Raw genomic sequence first — 15,982 nt, forward strand, 5'->3', positions numbered from 1 at the left:
GCGCTATAGGGGTAATGCACCTCCCCGTTATTCTTTGGGGTATTGTTAGGAGGAGACATTTTAGCTTCCCTTGAGTCTTGGGGTAGTAGTTAACGCATTGGAAACTTGGGCTATCACTTGGACTGCGTTTAATAGCATGGTGAAACTTTTTATATGTGTTTATGCTGGATATGAGTTTTTGGCACGTTTTAAACTATTATACTACTACGTACTCAAACTTGTATACTCGCCAACATTTTGTTGATATATTTTAATACATGTTGCAGGTTGATAGTAGCCGAGGAATCAAATGAAAATGACAATGAATACGAGGATTTATATGAGGAAAAAGCCCTTAATCAATGTATGATCTCCGGCATAAAAAACCTCGGATAGTGAAAACTATCACTATCAACTATATTGAACAAAAAAGGTTACAACTTTGGAAGTATTGAGCTTGTTACAATGATTTCTAGTGTGTGTGTATGAAAGAGAGAGTAGCAGAAGTGTTGTTCGCAATCAGAGTGCAAGTGCTTTCTAAATTAGCTCAATACCCCTATTAATCTTATCCAAAAATATCCTTAACTAACTATCCGAATTTTCAGCCATCTACCCACGTTCACCACCAACGGTCTTCAGCTCATGCACGTGCCAAAAAAGAGAGCATATTCCCCTTGAATCTCGGTTGGAATAAGTCTTCTACGAAATACACCTACAAAACAAAGCCAAATGGTAATGGAAACAATTGTTAGTTTAAGAATACCAGTGAGGATCCTTGATCCTTAGTCTTCCTGCACCATTTCTTGATGATCCTTGATCCAGGCCAAACAGAGGATACGTGATCCATAAGCAATTAAATTCTATCCCTAACAATTGCCCCCAAACATGACTGGTTGGATTCTAATCAGATAAGTCATGTTTCATTTAATTCAGACTAGCCGTTAGTTGCAGATATAGCCGTTACAGGTTTGACGTCAGCACAGATCATCCCTACAACAAATCATGATTATAAATAGGTTAGAGATAGGGATGAAATTCTCCATTTAAATCCAAGATTTCTCCCTTTAAATCCTCATTCGAAGATTCATCAGGTACATCTCTTCCCTTCTCTCTTAAATTCTCAGTCTCGGTCTTCTGTTTCTTCCCCAAAAATCCATGGCCAAGATGATAACCCGGTCCTCACCAGCCAAGAATCCTGAAAATAACAGCCCTCCGAGGATTCAGGGCCTCACCAAAAATCCTTCCTTGGAACTCTGCCGTTTAATTGATCCAGAAATCGATCAGTTGCGTCATTGCTTTCCTGATGGAACGATCTTCAAGCCCTTCAACTCTTCGATGAGAGTGATTGTAAGTCTGATGCTTGGGGTGGTGTTAGGGCATGAATTCAGATGAACTCTTCCTAGATAGCACTGGGCATTACACGGTACGCATAGTCTAAGGAACATCACCCTAACCCTTCTTTTGTGCTATGAGTTGTGGTTGAATTAAGGGAATGATTGTTACATCATCAAAGAAAAAGGTGTAGTCGAATGGCTATATTTAAAAAAAAAACTAGATGTAAGACCCCGCCGCGTTGCGGTCGGGGCTTACAAATTCAGCCGGTATGGGTTAGTTAATAATTAAGGGTTGTTTGTTTACCTCTTAATGAGGGTCTGAATGGTTCAGACAGACCTCTTACTAGTTCAACACTTAATGATTCATATTGTTTGTTTCGTGAGTAAATGTCTGAATGGTTCAGACATTTGCATCTGAATGATTAATTATTATACTAAGTCTCAATGGTTAAGACCTCTAATCTGAATTGGTCAGACATTTGTCTCTGAACGGTTAAGCATTATACTGTCTCTTAATAGTTCAGACCTCACACTGCTTAAGCATTTAATAGTTCAGAACTCTTACTGATTCAGCACTTAACCATTCAAAAGTTACCAAACAGCCCCTAAACATTATACATGAGCTCCATGTTACGGCCGGTGTATTCGGTACCGGTACCCACTTTTCTTGTTTTTCAGTACCGGTACCGAACGGGTACCGTACTCATCCCTACATAACAATGTTACCAATTAATAGTATATAAATAAATACTATAGTACATGGTTTTATCATAAAGCAATGTCCAACTTTATAAGCTAAAAATACAAGTTTTAATGCTTAACAATGTTACAAATTAAGAGTATATAAATTTTGAACAACTTCATTTAGAACAAAAAAAACCACTAAAGCACATGTACAACTCATATATACACAAACTTGTTGCAAAATAATAGTATATAAATAATTTATAATTTATAATTAGAGTTTTTTTAGGTGGGGATGAAGTCATCCACAACCCATATTGTCCAATAAAAAAATAAATGCTTCAAATATGGAAACAACATATAAAGGAGACTCTACAACAACTAAAGCACAACAATGTTTTAATTTAATAGTATATAAATTACCTCATTTTTCTCCTATAGCTATCATTTTAAATTTCATTTTTTACTTGACTATTGGATTTTAATAATTCTAACTATTCGTCGTTGGCCGCAAACAGTCTCAACTTTAAAAATAACCAATAGCAGTTCCAAGTTCCAACTATTAACATATTAGCCTCCCATGGACCCTGACTAACAGGACCCTAACGTCGTTTTGGTCCGAAAAACTCCTTTTTGGCCGGAAAACTCAACATTTTTGTCCCAAACCTCTTTGTAACTTTATTACGAACCTTTTGGAACATTTTTTCTAGTAAAAGCCTCAAAACCATCAAAGTTCGGATGTAATTTTTGTAATCAAAAGTTTTTCTTTTAAGTTGAGGAATGGCTAGGGTTGTGAAAGATGAGCATTACAATAGTTTATGGATGGTATAGGAAGAAATGGAAAAAGAGTTCAAGTAGATAAGAGAGAATGTTAGGGATAAGAGGGACGAGAAAGATGACTCCCCACCATTAGTTAGTTATAAGTAAATGACAATACTCTCTTCATTTACTCGTTAGTGAATCCATGATCTTATATATTTAATCTTCCCTAACTCATGCAACTATTATTTTTAAGAATTGCTAATCCTAAATCTACACTAATGTCACTAGAAATCATCAACCACATGAGTAGGAACACCTTTACTACACACTTGATACCACTAGGCTACAAGCACTTTGGTTTAATAATTAAACTTTTAATTAATATTTATAGACAAAAACCGAAAACGAAGTTGTAGAAACTAATCCAACTAAATTATATATCGTTTAATTCGGATATTGAGGTAGTTTGAATGGTTCTAAACCATAACAGAAATCCAATCGGGACCAATTTTTAAACCCAAAAGTGAAACGAATACACATGTTTATGTCATAAGCAGATTTAACAAACAAGTGATTTTTCTCAAATGCCAATTGCATTAATATTAATATTAATATTTATAACAACGGGAAGATGGTAGGCTACAACGTAAAACTTATCTCTGTAAAATGCCAATTAAGTTCCCAAATCACGTTTAACATAATAACAATAACAACAATAATAATAATAATAAAACGAAAATACAAGCCTGAAAAACTAATATAGCCAACTCAAACCTGAACAACGGTAGAGAGGGCGGGCGTAAACTCTGCTACACTAGTTGTTCTGGGAGAAGGGAACCGTATACGCCTTTTTTCCTCTGCTGCATATAATCATCATTATATCTTACTAGTATAAAAAGTGTCGCGGTTTAAACTGATGTGGCGGTTGAGGTGGCACCATTGTCCTTATGATCACCAAAGATTCGCTGCCTAAAGTCAGACACCATCATAGGGAGACCTTTGCGTAGAGGCACCTTTGGCTCCCATCCCAGGAGATCTTTCGCCTTGGTTATATCGGGCTTCCTCTTGTGCGGGTCATCCTCTGTGTTGGGCCTAAACTCTATTTTCGCGTTCGGGTCAATCGTCTCCTGGACCACCTGCGCAAGTTCAAGCATGGTGAACTCACCAGGGTTTCCGAGGTTGAAAGGTCCTACGTGTTCGCCTTCCATCAAACGCATCAAACCCTCCACCTACGTATTTAAAGCAGAGCAAGTTAGAACGATATGCGTCTCTAAATTATACAAACAATTAATTAAATGTGTTTTAAGACACACAGATTTCTCAACATTTAAATTCAGTTATCACTTTTCACTAGTCACTACAGACTACACATACTAAACATGGACACTGACCATCACCGACACCGACACCCGTTTCTCAACACTTATGTTATAAAATAACCAATCCGATTTGACATAGAATGCTAAAAGAAACCCTTTAAATTCAATTATCACTTTTCACTAGTCACTACACATGGACATTGACTATCACCGACACTCGCTTCCCAACATTTATGTTACAAAATAGCAAATTCGATTTGACATTGGCAAAGTGTTTGTATCTGTAATATAGAAAGTAGCCTTTAACAAAGGAACCAAGTGGGTCCCAACCCAAATGTATACTACACTACTAATTTGATTGTAAAAATAATAATTGAGAAGTGGGTAATCAATATAAAGAGTTTGAAGAAAGTAGTAATCTTAAAGGTTGGATGGAACTTGGAAGGAATATATGTCCGTGTCGTGTTCAAACTACTTTAACCAAAAAGACCCACCCGCAAGGAATATATCCCAAATTGATCATGTAACATCCTATTTCCTAATTTATAACGCGATACGTTTGTTTTACCATACAAAACTAGTAAGAAAGACCCTGTTTATGCATGTTACCCAAACAATAAAGACAAACAAAACAAATCAACCACTAAACGTAATCTTCAATCCAAAACTACCAGATTTAGAGACCCCGGGTAGGTACCAATTGGGCAGATTAGGGTGAATACTGAAACCGCCCAAAAATAACAATTGACAAATTTAGGATAGCCAGTAAGCATCATCTGATGATGCATAAAATTCCAAACAAGAGGAATCAAACAACTGAACAAGCATACAATACAAAATAAGAAAACTAAAAAGCAATTAAAAATCTTAAAATACAGGCGGCTATGAATGTGTTTAAAGAAGAGAGAAAGACATACTAACCAAATCTGAAACAAACTGGAAACTTCTTGTTTGTTTCCCGTCACCGTAAACAGTCAAGGGCTCTTTTCTCAGTGCCTGCATTGTAATTTTTACCATCAATGACAACTTAATAGACATCATCAAGAATAAACAATAACTCACCTGAGCAACAAAGTTACTAACGACCCGTCCATCATCAATGCACATTCTAGGACCATATGTGTTGAAGATCCTAGCGATCCTCACCTACATTACAAAAGCGATCAAAATCATACATTTAAACAAAATTAATTGTACTACATTTCACCGAATTAATTACAAATTGTTACTATACACATTACATACCTCGACACCAGCACCGCGATGGTAATCCATGGCTAATGTTTCCGCAGTCCGCTTCCCCTCATCGTAACAACTCCTAACACCTGCCAAAAATCACAAACACAATCAGATCATAATTAATTTACAATAAAAGAAAAAAGAAAAGGTTTTAATCACCTGCCAGATCTAAGATCTGGCATTCCGCCGCATCTGTACCCGCTAACCAACGGATATAGATGCGGCGGATTTCAATAACCTATGACAAACTCACCAATAGGATTGACATTCCCCCAGTAAGTTTCAACCTGAGGATGCTGCAACGGATCACCATACACCTCACTAGTACTCGTTAGCAAAAACCGCGCACCGACTCTCTTCGCCAACCCGAGCATATTCAATGTCCCCACCACATTCGTCTTGTAACCACAAAACAACGTCAAGGACTCACAAAACAACAACTTAATCACCAATAACAATAATAAAGATAAAATCAACAAGCTAAAAGGATATAATAGTCTTGACAGGATTATGCTTATAATGCACAGGCGAAGCAGGACAGGCCAAATGATAGATCTGATCCACCTCCAACAACAAGGGCTCAACGACGTCGTGTCGGATCAGCTCAAACCTTGGATTACCAAAATGATGCATCACATTATCTTTATTCCCAGTGAAAAAATTATCAACAACAATCACACTATCTCCTCTAGCAATTAACCGGTCAACCAGATGACTTCCAACAAAACCGGCTCCACCGGTCACCACTATCCGTAACCCCTTCCGTTTCAACCCTAACGGAATCTTTCCGCCGGAGTTTAACGGGCCGAACCGGTAAACCGGTCGCTTAGGGTTTAATAGCTCGGTGGTTTGAGAAATTGAGTAGGCATCGGAGTAGGTGATCTGGCGGTTGGTGGTGGTGGAGGATGGGATGACGGCGATGACGGCGGCACCGATGAAAATGCCGATGAGGATGAAGAGGAGACGTTGTTCACGGAGGAGGTAGCGGATGGGACGGATGACGGAGAGCCATGGTTTGTTGGGTTTTGGAGAGTATGAATCCGACGTCGTTTGGGGTTCGTGACCTCTGTATATTAACTCAGATCCCATCAGGTTTGTTTTTTTGCTTAATTGTTTCTGTTTCTGAAACTATATAGATATGTTTGTGTATGTATGTATGTATGTTGTGTATATATAGAAAGAGAACACTAGAGTGTGTGAGAGAGAGAGAGGTGGAGGTGAAGTATATGTAGGGCCAAAAGTGCCAGGTGACAGGTGGCGGTGGCTTAAACCCTCCGGCACGTGAGGGAACGAGTGGGGTCACGCGCTAAAAGTGGCGGCGCGTGAGATGAGGTTTTCAGTGAAGGGGTTGTAAATTTTTGATATGTTGCGGACAAGGAGGGATGACCGTGTTAAATATGGGGAGGCGAAGTTACGAAAATGCCCCTACTGGTGTACTTTGTAAATTAAACGGTAGGTAGTGATTGTGGCCCAACACGACACGAGTGACAACGAGATTAAATTCACAGTACCTTGTTTAAATTGGATATTTAATATTTTCGTATTTGAATTTATTTTGTACTGAAATAATAAATTTCATAACATTCGGTTTCAGTATTTAAATTAAAAATTTAATAAATTAGTTTGTTATAAAGGTTGTACATTTTGATAAAGTCTAAGGAACTTTAACCTACTTAGCTTTTTCTTAATTGTTTTAGAGTAATGTGTGTTTCATGATTTTGTAAAAAAAAGTGGTTTTTTTAAGAGGTGTGTCACTTTTTTTTGAAAAGGTGTTTGTGACACATTTCTCCTCAAAAAGCTAGATTGGTTAACTTTTTTCTTTTGAGTTATATGAGTTAAAATGCCATTTTAGTCCCTGTGAATTGCGTTATTTTGCCAGTTTAGTTTAAATGTTTCATTTTTCCCTGTGGATTGCGTTATTTTGCCAGTTTAGTTCAAATGTTTCATTTTTCTTCTGTGGGTATAAAAAGATTTCATCGTTGTCATTTTAGTCCACTGGGTTAACTTCATCCATTATTTCTGTTAACGAAAAGGGGAACTCGGTCATTTTATATGGTCGAATTGCTCTTCTAGTTAACAGAATTACATATAAAATGACCGAATTGTCATTCTCGTTAACAGAAATAATGGATGAAGTTAACCCAGTAAACTAAAATGACGACGATAAAACCTTTTTGGACCCACAGGTGAAAAAAAAAACCTTTGGACTAAAATGGCAAAATGACTCAAACCATAGAAACTAAAATGACATTTAACTCTTTTTCTTTTTCTTTTTTAGTTATGTTTATTTTTTATCAAGTAAACTCAAAAGAAGAACGTGTATACCCCCTTACGATAAGCATGCAAAGTTAGAATCAAAAGCCAAAAATATAGATCTAGTCATCACACTTAAGTAACTGAATTAATATTAAACATTGATTTAAACAATAAATATAGATTTTGCCCGTTAAATATTAAACTAAAATAATTATTAAATATTTAGTTTTTATTTTCTATTTTTTCAGTCTTGATTCACCTCACTAATTATTTTACTAATTTGGATTTTTATTTTCTATATCCTGTCTTGATTCATCTCATTAACATGTGTAAAAGATGGAGTTTATTCTGGTTGACATATTTAACCATTTTTATAACCTACTGACATAATACATATGCATATATAACCATTTTTAGGGGAAGATTCATTGGGTAATACTAAAAAAGTGAGGAACAGCGAGGAACCGACTCAAACGAACTTTGATTGGACTCATTCCAGCGGCGTTGAAACCGGCTCGTCGAACCCTAACTAGGATCTCTTAACCCTAAACCCTAAATCCTAACTCCTAAACCCTAAAGCTAAAAAATAAGGCTAAAACCTAAGGTAAACCGTAAAATTTAAACTATAAACCCTAAAGGCTAATCCTAAAGCTAAACTCTAAACCTAAACCCTAAAACCTAAAGCTAAACCTTAAAAACCAAACCCTAATATATTTAGGGTTTAGGGGTTATGATTTAGGGCTTAGGGTTAAGAGATCCTAGTTAGGGTTCGACGAGCCGGTTCCAACGCCGCTGGAATGAGTCCAATCGAAATTCGTTTGAGTCGGTTCCCCACTGTTCCCCACTTTTTTAGTGTTCCCCAATGAACCTCACGCACCATTTTTATAATCAAACATTTACAACTTGATTGGTACGTGTCAACTCATATAATACATATGTATATATAGAATCTGGATCATGTACATGACTAAAGTTTCATACGAAGTGTACGTGACATAGAGATGAGGACAAATGGCATTGACTTGAGGGGTAATTTCGTCCTTTCCATTTGAAACAACTTCCCCTTTGATTTTCAAACGGCTATAACTTTTTCATACGTTAATATTTTTTAAAAAAAATTACATCATATTAACGTGCATTTTATTCTCTTTAATTCGAGCAACCTATTGCTATAGTTTTCTAAAAAAATACAGAATTTTGAATATCGATTACGTGATTACGTGATTTTGAATACCCAGCAGATGACTATGTGATTTTGAATATTAATTACGTGATTACATATTCAACATAAACCATTACATGATTACGCATTCAATATAAATCGGTTACGTGATTACTAATTCTATATGATTTGTTATAACTAATGTTATTACAATTATGTTTATTACGTGATTACACATTCAAATAATAAGAACTTGATTCTTTATGCTTTATTACGTGATTAAGTTTCTAATATACGGTACCATGTGGTTATTATAGGTTGATTTTTGACTATGTTTTGTGTCACACCCCAAAAACGTCGCAGCGGAAATACAAACGTGGCGGTGACGGAGGTTGCTACCCATAAGTATCTTAGAGGACGATGGAATGTTTATTTTGGACATACAACTTATTTAAAACATAAGTTTAAAGTTTAAAGTTTAAACACCAACCACAACATAGTTGTCTTGATCCTTATGGATCTTAGTACACACGGTCCCAAAAGTAGTTTTAAAAGTTGACCAAAACGTTATTTAATAAACTTGCATCACTACCACAAGACATGTCATTATCCCGAAGCCGAACTCATGTACCTAAAGAACACGTAAAATCAAGTGTCAACACAAAGGAAGGTGAGTTCATGTATTTAAATTGTAATTAATTTATTTAAGGAAAACTTTCTTCTTATGAATTTTATAATAAAACATCCATGTATAATTAAGAAAGTCAATTTTTATTTCCTTTACAAAAATCCCCGAGGGTCAGTTATCGCAAGCGTTTTCTGAAAACCTTCTATACAAATCATCTTCCCAAGGTTTATTTATATATTAAATTGCTAGCATTAAATGTTCGGATTCGTAAGTTTGCAAGACTTACGAGCTATATATTAACAACAAGGGTATAATCAACGTTAGACAGTCACAAAACATAAATTTGTCGCTTGACTTAACACAGAGCTACCGGTCACGTCGGGGTGGTCAACCCGATAGATCTATCAAAATATTTACGCATACATGTATCAATGATTAAACGACTAAATTCGCGCAAAGTGCCACACAATGAGTCACTTATAGTGCCTGCCTCATGAACTATATATATATCCTGCTAAAGTGATAAAATTAATATTTTGTGCTGTTCGAATTCCCCAAAGTCTCCGCCGAAACATAATCCTATCCCAATACTTACTCTCTTGATATCAAGCAAATTCGTCACACTTAGATTTAAATATTTTTAAATCTATACGGTTATTTTACCCCAAACACCGTAATCCTCCCCGTTTCTCCCCGAAACAATTTACATTCATTCAATTCCTGTTTTCCTCGAAAACAATTTTATATCATTCAAATTTCCAAAACCATGTTTTCCTCAAAACATAACATATCATTTTCAAACCATATTTTCCACGAAAATATATTTATAGTCTATTCAAGGTATATTGTATACAAAAACATATAATTATCCTTTTTAAGGCGTGTTCTTCCCCCAAAACATTATATAAAACAGTAAAAAAGGAGTTAGTGACACTCACCTTTAGGTGCATTTCTATATTAGCGCAATCTCTCAAATTGGTCTACACGTCCTAATTTAAGTAGGAACGATTTAATAACCAATTATTCTACAAATAACTAAGTTTCTCCAATACTTAGAATTTTCACATAACTTTAAGATTTTCTCAAAAAGTCATTATTTTGATTATGTTAGCGTATTTATATATATATATATATATATATATATATAGGGTAAGGTTCATGCGAGAACCACCTTTATTGCGAGAACCGTGAGAACTAATGTGAACACAACCTAAAATAGCTAAAAAAACCTAACCCTCCCCCCCCCCAAAAAAAAAAAACCTACCCCCCACCCCCAGGTAAATGCTAAAAACTAAACCCCCCCAAAAAATCTAAAAAAAACCTACCCCCCCCCCCAAACAAAAAAAAAAAAAAACCTAAACCCCCCTCCCCCACAAGCTAAAATGCTAAAAACTAAACCCCCAAAAAATCTAAAAAATCAAAAATAAAAAACACACAAATTTTTTTTTAAATATTTTTTACATTTTTTAGGTATTTTTGGTTGTGTTCACATTGGTTCTCGCGGTTCTCGCAATAAAGGGTGGTTCCTAACGGATCCTTCTCATATATATGTATATGTGTGTGTGTTTTAAGATTTTCACGACATAAACGCTTTTATTGGTAACCTTCATTATGTTATATCTGTTATCACATTCATTTACGTAATAATATATCTACGATTTGCGCTTCGTAATATATTTACATAAATATAAACATATTCATCGAATTTCGCAATTCACGTATCTCATCAACCTATATATTCTACCATTTTTAAAGCATTTATATACAAAATAACTCATCAAGTTAACCTATGTATTATTTTCATGCTCGACAAACAAGTTATATTTTTAACGTGACATTTAACGAAATTACCGTTTTAACCGTACATGTATAACCTTAACTTCTATTGTAATGTAAACACTTAGCATATCACTGTAACACCCTCGCTATTATAAAACGGTTTTTTACTAATAACTACAAATTAATGTGTACTTAAGAATACACTTACGTATAAAATACGGGTTTACTAGAAACTTTTACAATTTAAAGTACTACTATTTAAGGTAATTAAATTCGTCATTTAAAAATAACGACGACACAACTTGCGGAAGCTTCATTTTCGCGTGTTCGGTTCTTTTCCATGCTTGATCTTCATCCGGATGATTACTTGGTTCACCTAAAATCAAAACCAACATAAAACGTTAGTTTTGATAGCTTAAAATGTGTTTAAACAAGATCTACGCATCAAACAATCGAAACAAAATAATTTTTCCAACTTATAAGTCTCTTGCGCCACGCGAGAGACTCAGTTAAGTTTGTCGCGTGCCGCGACCCGCGTCGCGTGGCGCGCCGGATTTACGACACTCCCTCGCGTGGCGCGAGGGAGGCCATTTTCCAGCGAGTGCAGGTTCCAGTCCTGCATTTCAGCCCAGTTATGTTTTTAATCGAAATTCGAACTTTAAAGTGCCATAACTTTCGTTCTAGTTATCCGTTTTACACGATTCTTTTTCCTACGCGTCCGTAATTAAATTACGGACCCGTTTATCACCTTGGTTTGCATAAAAATCTGAATTATCCATTGTTGGCTCATAAATCCTTTAGGTGATTATTCGACCCGTTTGGCATTATTATTTCACTACATGCTCTAAAAAGAAAATAGTTAATTCCTATCATTTTACCCATCCCGGGCTTGTCAAACCTTAACGTTTTCACTCCCATCCTAGAGTTTACGTAGGCGTTTACATTCACCGATTCATTTGTATCTATCTAAGCATTTAACCACAATTTACTTCTTAGTCTATTTTGACCCGCAAACGTTTTTTCCTATACTTTTTATATGTATCTAAGGGTTTCAAAATCAATAAACAAGTTTCTAAACAAACTCTAACGGTCGTTTACCCGGTTCGCCCGTTAAGGGCTTTTTGGTCAATTCTAGTCTCTTACTTCACGATGAAAGACTCTCACCAATTATTGACCAAATTAGCACTTTTAACTACAACATAATTATACGTACCTGGCTCGGATCAATACATTGACCCGTTTTAATACCTTGTCTCGAAGATCTACTAATTCATAGCAACGCTAATTCATAAGCCGCTTTATCCTGTAAGCATAAAACTCGACAAGTGCTTATTAGTCGATATTTATCAAATGGTATCCACATTACCATTTGACCCGTTTTACTCTTTTTATTCATTAGGCTTACTTATAGTAACCGTTCAAAAACCCATTTTTATAATTAGCTTTTCTTGGCTAATTTACCGTTCCATCTCTTTTACCATTAAACATGGAGTTAATTGCCCGGATGGTCCCTATGGTTTAACAATTTTTCACGTTTAGTCCCCACCTTTTGAAAATAGCAGGTATGCTCCCTATGGTTTGTCATTTTGTTGCTCGGATAGTCCCCTGACATTTACTCTGGGGACTATCCGAGTAACAAAATGACAAACCATAGGGAGCATACCAGCTATTTCTAAACTAACTGATATCTATCCAGGGACTATCCGAGTAACAAAATGACAAACCATAGGGAGCATACCTGCTATTTTCAAAAGGTGGGGACTAAACGTGAAAAAACGTGAAACCACAGGGACCATCCGAGCAATTAACTCTTCAACTCTTAAACATGGTTTTTATCATTTATATTAGTTCCGACCCGTATTATTTCGCGTCAAGAACCATATCTTGAATATTATCCTTATTGTATTTGAAACTTATAGGATGAACATTTATTTTACTAAAAGGTGTAAGTTTCACTTACCTTGCATCCGGTTATGTCCTTTTTCCGCATACTCGATCCGTTTGACCCGCTTCTTTCCCAAGTCTTCATCTAGCTTGTCTAGAGTCAAACTATCATCATCACAATTCGTAAGACGGTTAGATTAGTCATAATCGTTTACGACTATTCCATACTGCGGGTTTTATGTCGAATTTATCATTCGACCATATCAAAATTATCATTTGATCTAATCATTGTCGGTTTGACTTTTTAAAAGTCAATTGACTTATCAACATATTCAAATGCACATTTGGTTCAATGAACTCACTTAGGCATATTTCATCCGAACTCTTAACGAAATCAAATTTTACATACTAACTAGTAGGTCGCGATTTCATTTAGGCATTTCATATCACTGAAAATGGGTTGTTTTTGGTGACTTGTTTAACCTGTTTACAAGTCTTCAAAAATTATGATTTTTTTGTGTGGCGTACCTCTCGGAGGGTTAGGCCTTGTGTTAAAATTTCAAGATCTAACTCTTTACCAAAAATTCGTAAAAATTCATTTACTAAGCTGCAATCAGATTCGTCACTTCTGACTGCAGCTTACGGAAAAATTCATTTAAAATTCCTCGTTTATCCGATTGACGAAAGTCCAATTGGTGATTCTTTTAATCACTTAAAACTTTCTACAGTAAGAATTTGAGATCATAACTCAATTCTAATATTTATCGGGTTACTTTTGCCGCTAACGGTACTTTACCCGTCTTTTAGTATTAACGGGGTTTGATTACCAAACCCGTTTTCGGGGTGTTACAATCACATTACACATACTCATATCCACATATCATATTATAACACACAAAGTTCACCCTTGAACAACTCGTTTTCGTGTACGTTGAAATATGCATATTTTAACATTTCGGTAGCGTTGGAAGTCACATATGACTAGCCAAACACCAAGGATACTTAATATAAGTTAAAATAATTGTATTTATTATAAAAATATTAGTTTACAACCTGATCTAAAACAGTTTTGCAAAAAAAAAATCACTTTAAAAGCCGATTTTTACCGTTTTTAACGTATAGTCTTTTACCAAACTTTACCATACTCAACCCAAATCGTCTTGACTTAATATTTTAACATTACACATGTTATTTACTGAATAAAATGGTACTTATATTCATGTTAGTTCAGATTTCATGTAAGTCGCATAAATCATGCAATTTCACCCATTTTACTACTTTTCAAGTTTCATGTACCACATGCAAAGCTACCAAACTTATGACATAGTTTTATATAATCATAACACATTATATAACATCATTTTTAATGTTCACATTCTGTTTTAACTCACTTTCATCATACCATTTCAAGTTTATCAACTTATGATCATTTAATCATCATATATGCTTATGTACAAGTACCTAATGCATGATTATCATATCATCATTGATGTGCGTGAAGTGTAATATAATTTGGATGTATATTTTAAGCCTTTTTTACACTTTTTAGCCAAGTTTTAAATTTATAAAACACGATATTTACTAACACTAAACACACATATGGGCAAGTGCACCCATCGTGGACGTAGTATAGTGTTGGTAAGATACCGAGGTCGTCCAAGGACACAAGAGCTTTTAGTACCGGTTTATCCTCAACGTCTAATCAAATCAAAATGTTAGAAAAAGATTTTTAAACTAAGAAAATAAAACTAACTAAATGCTGAAAAATAAAATAAAAATAAAAACAGATAGACAAGATGAATCACTTGGATCCGACTCGTGTATTAGTATAACCTTTGATTATTTTCGCACTTTTGCACTTGTTTAAGAGATTATCTTAGTTATTGTAGTAGGCCCATCTTTTGAAGGCGACGTTACCCTCAACCCAGTAGTTTGAGTCAGCAAGGATACAATCCTAAAGGGTCGGATTATTGAAAGATAATGAATTAAGTTATTAATGCAAATTATGGTAGGCCCCTCTTTTGGAGGTGACGTTACCCTCGACTAAGTAGTCTGAGTCAGCAGGGATACAGTCCTAAATAGCCGGGTTATAGTATTAATAGTAGTTAACTTATGAGGGGGTTAAAGAGTTTGGACCCCCGCCATCCAATACCTTTGGGGTATTGAAGGAGGTCCTACTAAATTTGACCCAAGTCCCTTGCAGGACCTCTAAACGCTGAACAAGGGCAAGACCCTTACCAAACCATTCCCTTAACCCCCGACCAGGTAGCCAACATACATCCATATAGACCGTGGAGATATGAATGGTGAAAATCTTTTATTTTATATAGACAGTAAAATAATGCCAAGACGCCACGGACAAACGATAAGGAATAATCACCTTCAACATAAGCAACTAGTTATTAAAGTCATTAATACAAAACCAAATAAAAAGTGCAAAAGATTAAAAATAAAAAGTATTATACTAAACACTTGTCTTCACCAAGTGATGTAAGAGACTTAGACAAACATGGCCTTGATTGTCAAGAACTCTTACGATCAATCTTGGATCCCGAGACGACTCACACACTCTATGATGGACAATGGATGATGGTGGTGGATGATGGTGTTGTGATGGTGGTGGGTGGTGGGTGGTGGATGAAGTGTGAGAGAGGTGGTGCCAAGGGATGAGTTGCAATGAAGCCAAGCACTCCTATTTATAGGCTGAACAGAGGCCTAGGCACGGCCCCGTGCCCGTCTGACACTATCTCTCCTCATTAATTGTAATTCGCAATTACAATTAATGCGCCTGCAGTACTTTGGGCACGCGCCCCGTGTTCACTGGGCACGGCCCCGTGGTGAGCAATAGAAGCTTCTACAGGTTTGTCTTTTTCTGCTGCTTCTTGGGCACGACCCCGTGCTTGCTGAGCACGGGGCGTGTTCAGCCTTCTGTCTTCCTTGTTTTGCTTGGGAGGAT

At 35.9% G+C, this 15,982-nt stretch overlaps 1 protein-coding gene across 1 annotated transcript; it reads right to left on the minus strand.

The window, feature by feature from the left end:
* Positions 1–3,391: 3,391 nt before the first annotated feature.
* Positions 3,392–6,679, minus strand: LOC110895980 (UDP-glucuronic acid decarboxylase 2). The gene is made up of 6 exons (XM_022143375.2): positions 5,810–6,679; positions 5,571–5,718; positions 5,324–5,403; positions 5,141–5,224; positions 5,000–5,074; positions 3,392–3,988 (listed from the first exon to the last, which is right to left on the minus strand). The coding sequence occupies exons 1-6, from the start codon at positions 6,404–6,406 to the stop codon at positions 3,668–3,670; spliced, it is 1,305 nt and encodes a 434-aa protein (XP_021999067.1). The 5' UTR covers positions 6,407–6,679; the 3' UTR covers positions 3,392–3,667.
* Positions 6,680–15,982: the final 9,303 nt, after the last annotated feature.

This window comes from Helianthus annuus, chromosome 11 (assembly GCF_002127325.2).
Source record: "Helianthus annuus cultivar XRQ/B chromosome 11, HanXRQr2.0-SUNRISE, whole genome shotgun sequence".
Lineage (NCBI taxonomy): Eukaryota > Viridiplantae > Streptophyta > Magnoliopsida > Asterales > Asteraceae > Helianthus > Helianthus annuus.